The sequence below is a fragment of the Phytophthora ramorum genome (assembly GCF_020800215.1).
Source record: "Phytophthora ramorum isolate Pr-102 chromosome Unknown Phyram_PR-102_s0001, whole genome shotgun sequence".
In the NCBI taxonomy this organism is placed as follows: Eukaryota; Oomycota; class Peronosporomycetes; order Peronosporales; family Peronosporaceae; genus Phytophthora; species Phytophthora ramorum.
In genome coordinates, this window is record NW_027150647.1 from 5,459,085 (window position 1) to 5,470,969 (window position 11,885).

Below are 11,885 nucleotides of genomic sequence, written 5' to 3' on the forward strand. Positions count from 1 at the left end.
GCAACTTGTACATGTAAGTTTTGAGCTCTGTGAAAACCACGACAATGGAAAGCGTGTGTGATTGTAGTTTTGCCATACAAAGCATTGCCTACATTCCTGAGCGCAATGCATATTCAAGGCAACGGGGTATCCAATACTTTGTTGCTGCGATTGACGTCAGGTACAGGAAACAGGTCATCAAACCAAATACTGAAACGCGAAACCTCTACCGACGGTTCCCATTTTGTCGATTTCGGTCGTTAGAAGTCTCACTCCTCGATTTCCAGTCCCGTGGCAAACCTAACTGCACCGCCGACTTCGATGAGATTTTCTGCTTCATCGCATCACCTGAAGAAGACCTCGCTATGGGAGTCTGGAAACCAAACAGAAGCAGATGCCGATCTCACAACTCCAGATATTTTGAACAAGGCCACAGCTACGATTCGAGCCAGCCTCGACGTGAATGCCCCGCAGAACATTTGGGCGGCTTTGGGGCTGCATCTTCAGACGCAGCTTTTGCAGCAGAACTCGATGAGTATTACCGACTTCGGCACGTTTGGCTTCAATCAGAAGAATGAGCCAATTTTCGTGCAAGACCCGGTGTTTCTCCATATGACGCGACTTTGCTTGGCATCTCGGAAGCGTGGCAACGCGGTGCAACCTGCTTTTGTCGAGACTGAGCGTATTCATGATATCGATTTCAATGGGCTCGCGGCTGAGTATCTGCAAAACTGCAGCAAGGATCTGGTGAAGTCGGTGATTTCAAGTGTTCTGGCGTGGGTAGTCTCGTGGGCAAAAAGTGGCCAACAGATGCAATTAAGCTTCCTCCCTGTTGGGGAGTGGGTTTGCGACGGCGACAGTGTCGATTTTCGTTTCTTGGAATCGTTTCGCAAAGAGGTGGAACTGAAAAGGTTGCAAAAGGAGGAAGCAAGTGAAATGGAAGCAATTTCAAGCAACAGCACCCAGGGCAATAACCAAGTCGAGCAATTCGATGGAGCTGCTGATCAATCAGACATCGCATCTCTTTCGGCATTCACTTCTGCAGCTACCGAGGAGATCGGTTTCAAAAATGTCAAAGCAGATGGCTCCCTCGCCACAGCTAAAGAAGACGCTACCAGGAGCGGCTCTCCAGTTGGACACTCTCGCTACAAATTACGAGCGCCAACATTCTCGTCGATAGCAAAGCAGTTGCCCCCTCATGGGCAGAGACGCAATCGCACTGACAAAATAACAAAAACGGCTAGTAACACCACCCAAGCAAACAGCGGGAAAAACTCCGGCAGTGGTCGCGCTTCAATTCGCAACGGAAAACAAGCAAATCCTTCGCTAAATGCATTGAATGCGGATCAGATTGAAGATGCTGCGAATAACATTATCGCTGCCATGAAAAACTATCGCCCTGGGACCACAGCGAACTTTCGCGCTGGCAAAAGCAAGCAACGTCCGAAGACCGCCTCGCATCCAACAACACAGCAAGTGAATATTATCAATCGCTTGCGCAGCAGAATCATCAATCGCAGAGGCTCAACACTACAAGGTCTTAATGCGCTCGTTGCTGTCCTCAAAAACTTCAAGACTAGCATTATTTCGCCCACACAACTGAGTCTTTCGCTGAGGAAGTTGGGGGTAAAAATCTCCTCGGCTGAAGTAAAAGAAATCTCGGCAGGCTTCGCTCACGAAAAATCGAGCTACATTGACGCCAGCAAACTTCTCGATGCGCTTCGAGGGCAACCGCTGAGTGGAACACGATTTGAATTGGTGACGAAGGTTTTTCATCAAATGGACCCAACGTGCAGCGGAGCGGTGAATATTGACGAAATGATCAAGCACTACGACGTCGGCTTTCTTCCTCAAGTTCGAGATGGAATGCTGAGTAGACTGGAGGCTCTGACTGCGTTCCTCCAAGAATGGGCATCCATCGACACAGCAAATACCAACTCAATCACATTCGAGACGTTCATGGAATACTATCATGTAAGACGCACTCGTATCTGTGCTCAATTCCATGCTTGACTAACTCAATGCTCTCGGTGCACAGAATGTGAGTGCTTGCATCAATAACGATGCGGACTTCACGCGTTTGATGCAACAAGCGTGGCATATACAAGAAAACGCCCAGGGGTACGAAAATCAACCGCCTCCCGGACAAAACAGCCAACATGTCTTGCCTACCACAGCCCCTGGAATGTCACTAACACATGCAGTTCTCTCGCCATCGTTATCCGAACCTGAGAAATCTCCAAACGTGCCAGAAAGCCCAACTGGGATTAAACGAGTCCTCCGAGAAGAAACTTTTCTAAGCGACGCGTGGTTGTATCTGCGCGCGCTGCTACTTTACCCTCATCAATATCAAGATGGAGTGGCCAGTTGGCCGACTAGGGATAATATGTGTCGTCGGCTGGGCGCAAACCGCGTTTTGGGCGACGGCAATGAGACCATGAATGTCAAAGCCTTTGCCAACGCACTGACTTTGTTGGACAAGCGTTTGTCCCAAAAGGAATCTTACGATTTGGCCAGCTTCGTGGCTACCCAGTGCGCAGAATCCCTCAATGACAGTGATACTATCGTGCTCCAGTCACTTTATCGTAACTTGACTAGTACCCGAAACGATACAGCAACCGCTGCTCCATCGGTTGACTACAATTGTGTTGAGTATTATGCGTCCAGAGCTGTCGAGAGAATCCGCGCGCGTGTGGCGGGAACTCGAGGCGAAAACACCCAAGCGGGAAAGTTGCCACCGGTGGACCTGAATGTGTTGGAAAAGTGGCTGCAGTTGGCCAGCTCGAATGGCGACTCTCTCCTTCTGAAATATGAGTTGCGAGGCGGTCTTATGAAGGTTGGTATTGATATCAGCTACCAGGATCTGGATTACCTCTTCGCGTACTTTGACGTAGATCGTCAGGGCTTTATCAGCTGCGATACATTCCTTGATGTGCTGCGTAACCCCACGAAAGCGCTACCAAAACTCGCAAACCGCCAAGAAAATACAAGAATCAACCCAGCGCAGAAGCCAGAGGACGTCCACGTAGACTCCCAGCAATCAGCCAGTTTGTACACAACAACACTGCCGCACACAGTCGTTCGGCGGAAAAAGCAGGCGGCTCCTCAAGAACCGCAGCCCAACTTCCGTCGCCGAAACTTGATCCATCGAGCTATCTGGGGACAGATCATGAAGCCAGCAGTGAATGAAACACTGGGTATTAGAACCAGTTTGAACAAGCTTGAAGTCGAGCGGCGACGTCGCTACCGAGCTGCGCAGTTGATCCAGACGACATTCCGCGGGTTCCGCGCTCGGCAAATGACTGCACAGCTCCGTCGCAAGGCAGCTGCCCAGAGCCACCGCTTCGTAGCCCTCGAGCAAGAGCAGGAGCGACTAATTGCCAAGAAGAAGAAAGCCAACCGAACGATACTGCCAAGCGCGTACGGCTTCTAGCTAACGACGACATTAAATGCAACATTAGACCTTCAACTTAAAGTGCACCACACGTGGTGCAACATAACATCTTCAGTTTAACCAAAACCAGAAGGTCGCTTTTGAGATGATAGTATGAAAGTCGGACTCGCTGGTTTGACCTACATAGGCTATTTCCGCTGTGGTGGTGGTGCGCTGTACTCGTCATCACACGCTCGTGGTAACTTTGCCCTCAGGTGCGACAATGGTTGAGAAACGAGCTAAAGCTGGAGATAAGACACACACTCCAACTAAATTTCAATGGCTGAGTTGCTTGGCTTTACTGCCATCGGGAGGTGGTGGGCAAGAAAGCGGAGGACGAGATGCGAAACGACCCTACCATGCATTCGTCTTCCAAACTCGAGTCGGCAGAGGCGGGAGGCAATTGAAAACGGCTCAAGGGGGCGTCGATCTCATTCTGGAAACTTCATGCTTGACATCTCACTGCCGCAAATACAACCTCAAGGACACTTATGGGCAGCGGCGCGTCGCGGCAAGCACTGTTGCAGCGTTCCGGCAGCCGAATTGATGCACTTCTAGCAGAGGCCCGGAAGCCGGAGGAGGAACGGTTGCTTGGACTTGCCTTGGGGAAAATCCCTCCTGGTATGAAAGTCGAGCTGTGTGACTTGAAGCGACCCAACTCTGGGCGAAAGAACCCGTACCTCGAGGAGGGTTGGTGCCACGATGCAACCGCATCCTTACATGAGACCGAACCCCCTGTCGCCGGCGACACCCGAGAAGAATCAGAGGAAAAGAGCGGGCGTGAGGGAGAAGACGAAGAGGAAGGCTACTCAACGGATGATTTCGAGGACGACGAAGTCACGGAATGGAAGAAGGGTGCCTCTATTGGTGTTGGAAGTTACGGCACGGTGCGTGAGTGTAGCTGTAGGTGTTGTGTCTGGTCTGGAATACTTAACTGACCGCGATGTCTGTGCATTTAGGTGTTTTTGGCTCGCGACGAAGACACAGGCAGTCTGATGGCAGTGAAGGAGATCCTGATTTCAGAGGAGACTGACAGCGCTATCCGCGAGGCGACACGAGAAGTGGATTTGCTGCGGAGTTTGAAACACGAGAATATTGTCAAGTATCTAGGCTGTCACGTGGACAACAAGGCACAAACGCTGTCAATCTTTACTGAATGGGTTCCCGGTGGCAGTCTCGAGCACAACCGCAAACTGTTTGGTGGCAACGAACGCGTCGTTCGCAGATTCACTAATCAGCTACTCTCCGGTGTTGCTTATCTCCACTCCAAGAACATCATCCACCACGACATCAAGGTAACAACAGCAATGTGTCTAGCATTGTGAACTGGTTGCTAACGAATATGTCGGTGTTGTACTGCAGCCAGCAAACATCCTGGTCGACCAGAATGGTGTGGTCAAGATTGCGGACTTCGGTTCTTCGAGACTAATCAACAGCGCCACCTTGTCAAGCGGTTCCACTCGATCATTGCACGGAACACCAAACTACATGGCCCCGGAGGTCATCAAGCAGTCATCGGGGCGAAGCCGCAAGGCCGACATTTGGAGCATTGGCTGCACCGTTCTGCGCTTGTTAACCGGTGGTCCGCTTTGGGGAGATCGCCATTTCGATTCGCAGGCTGCTCTCCTCTACTACATTGCAAACCTCCAAGAAGTGCCCCCTTTGCCGGAAGGCCTATCGCCGGAAGCCCAGAAATTTATCTCAGCCTGCCTCCAGATCGATCCTGTTTTACGTCCCAGTGCAGCAGAGCTGCTGAAGTCCGCGTTCGCTCAATATGCAGGGCAGAAGTCGGACTCGATAGCACCCGAACCGGTGACTGTGACTACCGGGAGGCGCCACACAGCACCAGCAGTGCCATCGCCGTCGTCGGGTAAATCTGGTCCCAACCCTCGGCGATCGGAGAAGCATTACCGGCACGACGACAAAGCGTCAAAGAAGACAGACACCAAAGTCAAAACTACGCCAGCTACTTTGACAAGGAAGCCATCGCTCGTCGCCACACTGTTTTCACCGGTGGAAACCAACGCAAGTCTTCTGGCAGATGCACCTGAGAAAGAGACGGAAGCGGACTCTGCTGCGGGTGAAGTTAATCCCGATGACGAGGTAACACTTGCTTCTCAGTACTCTCGCGTGGATTCGGCTATAGGATTCGAGAACAACGGAGACCTAGTCTTCACAAGCTGGGAAGAGAAACCAATCCTCTCTGCGTTGGCTCAAAAAGACCGTGACCAGCTTCAAGCCAAAGCTGTGGAGGCCGCTCGTCGACGTCAAGAGCGGGAGCGCAAATTCCAGGAGGAGCTTGAAGCCTATCGTCACGAATCCTTTGCGGGTCGAGCATAGTAGCGTTTCCAATGTATTTATTATCCCATTTCCACCAGCGTATTAGTTAGCAGGTTGCGACGCGTCACTGCTGCCGCTGCCTGCTTCAGCTTCTTCGCCGTCTTCGTAGGATTCGTCATAATCGCCCATTGATGATGGAGGAAGCGGAGGACCCAGCACCAAATTACAAAGAAGACCGAAGCTTTCGGACACCAGAAAATAGAGAAGCAGCCATTGTACCCGAACAAACACTGCCAACAAACAGATGAGAGCAGCATAGACTGCCCAAACATCGAGCAGTGCAGTCTTGTGCCATGGCGCTGTCAGATTCAGAGTAGCCAAGTGATCAAATCCGAGTCGAAGCGCAGCGTCAATCACATCAATGGCTCGCGAGGTGCCACCAGCTCGCTCCAACAGCGTACCGACTCGTCGTGCGGCACGCGTGTACGAGGCATTAGTCAGTAGCTCAGCGACTGCAGCATGTACGTATGGGCCTGAGAGAAGATTCTTGTCCATGGAAATGCCTGCTCCAGCGTCCGTGACACGTGCGGCTACGTCTGGTTGGTCCACGAGGAATGGGATGCACAGCAGTGGCTTGCCCATCACTAATGCTTCTTGGGCCGATACCATGCCACAGTGCGAGACCACGAGTCGAACCGCCGGGTGGCTCAGCACTTCCAGGTTCGACAGCGACGAGCTAGGCGGTTTTAAGACGAGGGACGTCGGCAGTGCAGGAGGTAAAATTCCACGCTGGTCCGTAGGAAGTATCCATAGCACTTTCATGGGCGGGTCGCCAGGACCCATAAGCAGTCCTTCAACAAGTGCCTGGGCTTGCCAAGCGTCGATGTAAGCCATAGTTCCCAGGTTCATGTATACTACACCACCAGCCCCTGCCTCGGGGTCGTGGTCACCTGACGTTCTGGGGTGAGGATGAGATGCCTTTCGCTGACGCAGCCGCAGCGACGGAGCAGACTCAATTGACGCGTCTAGCCAGCTCAGCAACGCCGCCGGAAGCGGCTGACGCTCCAGTTTACTCGCGTTGCCGCCTGGAACCGGCATGATTGGGCCTACTGCGTCCACAAGCGGAGAAAGAGGCTGTGGGTGTTCAAGCCCAAACGCCGTGTTGAGAATCACGCGAGACCCTTTGAACAGATCGTGCTGGGACCGGAATGGCGGCAGATCCAGCTCGTAGCGCATCTTGTTGAGCTCCATGAACGGCGGCGTCAGTGCAACCGACAGCAGTCTCGGGAACAGAATATTCATGCATCGATTCCACAACGACATGTTCTCGCTGAAGCCTGTCCCCCACGCTGGCACGTAGCTTGGAGCTCCTCCCAGATCAAACAGCAAGGACGGCGAGTTCAAAATGTACGGGACTTTCAGCTTGTGCGCCAAATCCTGAGCGCCCACCGTCGCAATATCCATCACAAGCAAGTCCGGAGCATCCTCATTGCTCCCGTTCCTGTCCAATTGAGGCAGTAAAGCGTCAAACATCGGTCTCGCAGCGCGGACGTAGATGTCGTTGAACATGGTTAAAATACCTCGGAAATTCGAGGCGTCGCGCGTCATGGCACGCAACTTTACCCTCAGGTCTTCAGCAGAGATGGGGAAGGCCCCCGCAGACAGGAAGGGTACCCCGTAGGCGTGCGCCCACTCGCGCCCCGAGTCGTGGGTGGCAAAGGAGACGCGGTATCCTCGTTCTTTCATCTCGCTGGCGACTCGAAGAAGCGGCAGCGCGTGGCCTTTGATGGCGATCGATACGAACACAATGTGGCGCTCATGTGGGTCCTTTGGAGGCTCTGGAGCGGGCGCAGGGGGCGGCGCAGGGCACGAAAACTCTCCATTGTCGGACAGGCAGACGGCGTCGCTGACAGTTGATTGTGGAGCTTCTACGGGGTCTTCGGGGGTGGAACTTGCTGGAGAGGTAGACAAGATATCGGTGTAGCTGGTCACGTAAGTTGCATACGCTAGAAGCGTCACCAAGAGAAGAATTAATGGACGCAAGAGCGACGTCTGCAGGTGTCCTCGACGCGTCATGTTTCGCTCGACTTTTTGGATAATGCGGTGGTGTATGATACATATTAAGATGTGGCGCACATAAGCGATCTTGAAGCGACGCAGAGTAACGGACGAGGGGTTGAGCCCTGGAGTAAGACGGTGAACAGCGAGATAAAGAGTTGAGAAGACAAGAACGAGATGATTTTCACTGCGTCGGATGGCACCAAGTTCGAGGACCGCGCGGCGTGGCGGCTGTACGAGTTCGAGCTTACCTACACGTTCCGGAACAAGAAGAACGAGACGCTTACGAAGCTGCCAGGGAAGATCGAGGGGTGCGTTGTCGCAGGTGGCAGAGTGCGAGACGCAGGAGCCTCATCTGCTGTTATGCTACTGTGGTAGGCAACCGTTTGATCTGTCAGACTTGGAGGGATGCACCGTCCTGCTGCTGGACCACATCAACCAGGTGCAGATCGACAACCTGTCGAACTGCCGTGTGTTTGTCGGTACGGTTTTGGCTAAGAGGCAAGCGTTGAGGTGAAAGTGCTTACTTGTTGATGTTGCTAGGCCCGAGCTCCGAGTCTGTCTTTGTGAGGAATTGCACGAACTGCGTCTTCACCATCGCGTGGTAGGGCTTGAGAGTGTGTTTCGTTGTGCTGCACTGGTTCAGTGAGATTAAAGACATGTGAATTGCTTCTGTCTTGTTGCAGCAAGCAGTTGCGTACGCGAGACTGCTCAGGCTGCAACATCTACCTCTATTCGCTCACCGATCCGATTATCGAGACGTCGCAGCAGATGACTTTTGCCCCGTTCAACGGAGCGTACTGCGGCATCGAGCGGGTATGTACGAATTCTTTCCTGAGAATTCGTTAGCATTGCGACTTAATCAATCGATACGCGGCGTAGAACTTTAAAGACGCGGGGCTGGAGCCGGCAAACAACCACTGGTCTCAAGTTTACGACTTCAACGACCCAGACAAGACAGGCTGCAACTGGCGTATCCTCAGTAGGTTCTTCTGGTCCATGCTTCAAAGTGCTTACCTTCTAACACCACCGTATTTGCAAAATAGAGCACGAGGAAGAAGTGGCGCCGTGGGCGGTCGACGTTGAGCCTCAGCTTCCTGGTGCCGCTGCGTCGTTGGGTCCGTGCGTGAACCCTGTAGCACGCGATTCCGGCTTCGTCCGGTACGCCGACAGTTCTTCATCGGCTTCAGGCGGCATGCAATCGTTCTCCTTCAACACTTCTCAGAAGGAGGCCACAAAGCTAGTGCAGGCCAGCACTCCCGACACTGCGGCCATCCCGGCGCCTCCTGTTGTTGCAACTCAATCACTTCCAGTCGCCCCCACCACGTCGGCAGCCCCGCCTCCAGTCACTGAAGCTCCAGCCATGCTGCCTCCACCTGCGCCAGTCGAAACTCCGAACACTGACAAACAGGCTACTGTCACAGCTCCAGAACACGTTGCGCCGCCGTCTACGCTGCCCCCAGTGCTCCCCCCGCTTGAAGGTGCCGATTTGGCCGCGAAAGGGTACGTCACATCCGACATGGCTGCATTTCTGGTGCTTGGTCTGATTTGATGCTTTACAGGCCTGAAGAGCCTGCCGTTGTCGCTGCCGTGGAGCAAGTCACGGAAATGGTGGGGTTACTATGATGCAGATCTCTTCAAAACGCCACAAACCCAACGTAGCAAGCACAGCTGGTGGTGGATTCTCCAACATGGCTACACAAATATGACTCGATTTCACTATACTTCCTTTGCCAGACCAAAAATACTCAATTGAGACCGCCATCCAGATGAGGAACAGGAACACCGAGAACCCTGTACGGGCCGCGACGCTGCGTAAATGGTATGCCCGGGCGTGGTGGGTGGGCGTGCACGTCTACGGCTACGTGGTGCTGGGTGTCAAGGGAGCGTTGAGTCCGGAGGCGCTACCCACGACTCAATTCGTTCTGTATGTGGTCGTGGCAGTCGCGACCATCGGCTGCTACGTGGTGCTGCAATTATCATCGTCCGGACAACTCGAGAAAAGACCGCTACTGGCACCGGTACAAACGCCGGGGGTGGTGGATATTGGCAGTCCACCGCAGTTGCAAGTGGAAGACGGCGATGACACGGAATTGCTGGCAGACGCGATGGAGAATGGACGACCAAGTGGAAGCGCGAACCTGCACTTCTGCGATGAGTGCCACGTCTTCCAACCGCTGAGGACGAAGCACTGCAAGGACTGTGCGAGGTGTACGCGGCAGTACGATCACCAGTAAGACATTCAGGAGGTTGCATGTAGACTGTGAGGGGCTGATGGGATGATTTGTGTGCGTGCTTCTGTTGCTAGCTGCGACTGCGTGGGGACGTGTGTGGGCGAGAGCAATCGTCGACTGTTCGTGCTGTACTTGTGCTTGCAGATACTAGAGGGTGCAGTGATGATCGACGTGACGTCCATGGCCTTTTCCGAGGGAGACGACATCAACGACTGGTTCAAGATCAACGCGCTGTACATCGTGCTGTGGTTCATGATCATGTGTGTGTTGCTCATCGTTGTACCGCTCTTCTGCTACCAGGCCTACCTCATCTCGACGAACCAGGTACGCTACCGTTCAACGGTCAAAGTTGCGGTTGCATGTGTGAGCTAACCTCGTTGGTGCTGCCTGCAGACCTCATGGGAACACGCTCGTCGCTCCTCCATCACCTACCTGCACAACCTGCCGGACAAACGCTCTCCATTCGACCGGGGCGTGCTGCAGAACTGGTGGGTCTTCCTTTTGAACGGCGACCGCAACAAATGGGTTCACCAAAGTGTAGCCAAACCAGTGACGTCGCATAATGACGTCGCCTCCTCTCTTGTATAACCAAATCAGACCAAATCACAATTTTGAACCTCTCAAATCACAAAAATACATACTCTCTTCAAGTATAATCGCCCGCAGACACGTGTGCAAGTTGACGTCGTGCATTGCGCATCTGGCCCCAAAATGGTCCTGACGTCACTAGCGCTCAACGCCGTGCTGGTCATGGCGGCCTTAGCGCTCACAATAGGCGGTGTACTGCTGCTTGCGTGGATCCGCGCACCCGTCGCTGAAGCCAAGAGGCTCGCGCAGGAGCTGGACCCCCCGCAGGAAGCCACGTACCAAGACCCGAACGCCGGCGACAAGTTGTACGTACCAAAACTCATTCCGCATTAGACATTCACTGCACAATTGCTCTGACTTTTGGTCCGCATCAGATTGCCATTTGGGTCTCTAGGTGACGAGAAATCCCAAGTGTCGCTCACGGTCGTGATCCCGGCGTACAATGAGGAGCAGCGCATCCTCGTGACGATCAAAGACGCCGTGGCGTTCCTGGACGCCAAGACGCTCCAGTACCCGTCGTTCACGTACGAGATCTTGGTGGTGGACGACTGCAGTGTGGATGCCACGGTAGACGTGGTCCTGCAGCAGGTGAAGAAGCACTCGGTGCAGCGAATCCGGCTCTTGAGGCTGCAGCAGAACCACGGCAAAGGCGGAGCAATCCGCAAGGGCGTCATGCGAGCACGTGGTGAGCGGGTGCTGTTCGCAGACGCGGACAATGCCACGGAGATCCGGGACTATGACAAGTTGGCGCTGGCCATGGACCAAGCACACGCAGCTGGGGCTGGTAATGGCGTTGTCGTGTGTGGCAGTCGCGCTCACTTGGAAGAGCAGGCGATTGCCAAGCGGAACCCGCTGCGTAACCTGCTCATGCACGGGTTCCACTTGATTGTGTCGACGCTATGCATTAAGAACGTGCGGGACACGCAGTGTGGGTTCAAGCTCTTTGACCGCACGGCAGCGCGGGTGCTATTTGCCCCGCTGCATATTGAACGATGGGCGTTTGATGTCGAGCTGCTGTACCTCGCAGCATGTAGCAAAATGGCAATCAAGGTGCGTTGTATTGTTCTGGAACGACCTTGTTGTTGAGGGTCTAACGACGTTGGTTGTGGATTTGCAGGAAGTCGCAGTGCAGTGGACAGAGGTGCCTGGCTCCAAGCTGAGTGTCATCTCGGCGACGCTCACAATGCTGCGTGAAATTGTGCTCATCCGGTTGTGCTACACTCTTGGCATCTGGAAGACGAACGATGGTGGCTTCCGTCTTGCTAAGCAACCGTGAACGCAATGTCCCACCAGCGTTGTAGAACTCGGTTTGA

General features: G+C 53.7%; 6 protein-coding genes across 6 annotated transcripts; 5 read left to right on the forward strand and 1 right to left on the reverse strand.

Moving 5' to 3' along the window:
- Positions 1-2,365: 2,365 nt before the first annotated feature.
- KRP23_1433 (uncharacterized protein) lies at positions 2,366-3,412 on the forward strand (the record flags this gene model as incomplete). Its single annotated transcript, XM_067885050.1, has 1 exon — positions 2,366-3,412. One exon carries the CDS (start codon positions 2,366-2,368, stop codon positions 3,410-3,412), a length of 1,047 nt encoding a protein of 348 aa, XP_067752006.1.
- A 491-nt stretch (positions 3,413-3,903) lies between these two features.
- KRP23_1434 (Mitogen-activated protein kinase kinase kinase 2) lies at positions 3,904-5,752 on the forward strand (the record flags this gene model as incomplete). Its single annotated transcript, XM_067885062.1, has 3 exons — positions 3,904-4,299; positions 4,372-4,707; positions 4,775-5,752. 3 exons carry the CDS (start codon positions 3,904-3,906, stop codon positions 5,750-5,752), a joined length of 1,710 nt encoding a protein of 569 aa, XP_067752007.1.
- Positions 5,753-5,794: 42 nt separating this feature from the next.
- On the reverse strand, positions 5,795-7,768 carry KRP23_1435 (2-hydroxyacylsphingosine 1-beta-galactosyltransferase; the record flags this gene model as incomplete). Its single annotated transcript, XM_067885073.1, has 1 exon — positions 5,795-7,768. The coding sequence occupies one exon, from the start codon at positions 7,766-7,768 to the stop codon at positions 5,795-5,797; it is 1,974 nt and encodes a 657-aa protein (XP_067752008.1).
- Positions 7,769-7,927: 159 nt separating this feature from the next.
- KRP23_1436 (Protein XRP2) lies at positions 7,928-9,376 on the forward strand (the record flags this gene model as incomplete). The annotated part of the gene is made up of 7 exons (XM_067885084.1): positions 7,928-8,061; positions 8,129-8,232; positions 8,294-8,354; positions 8,437-8,566; positions 8,633-8,732; positions 8,797-9,253; positions 9,313-9,376. The coding sequence occupies 7 exons, from the start codon at positions 7,928-7,930 to the stop codon at positions 9,374-9,376; spliced, it is 1,050 nt and encodes a 349-aa protein (XP_067752009.1).
- Positions 9,377-9,519: 143 nt separating this feature from the next.
- KRP23_1437 (Palmitoyltransferase ZDHHC12-A) lies at positions 9,520-10,572 on the forward strand (the record flags this gene model as incomplete). Its single annotated transcript, XM_067885095.1, has 3 exons — positions 9,520-9,983; positions 10,059-10,308; positions 10,378-10,572. 3 exons carry the CDS (start codon positions 9,520-9,522, stop codon positions 10,570-10,572), a joined length of 909 nt encoding a protein of 302 aa, XP_067752010.1.
- Positions 10,573-10,695: 123 nt separating this feature from the next.
- On the forward strand, positions 10,696-11,848 carry KRP23_1438 (Dolichyl-phosphate beta-glucosyltransferase; the record flags this gene model as incomplete). Its single annotated transcript, XM_067885106.1, has 3 exons — positions 10,696-10,877; positions 10,947-11,622; positions 11,690-11,848. The coding sequence occupies 3 exons, from the start codon at positions 10,696-10,698 to the stop codon at positions 11,846-11,848; spliced, it is 1,017 nt and encodes a 338-aa protein (XP_067752011.1).
- Between the last annotated feature and the right edge of the window lie 37 nt (positions 11,849-11,885).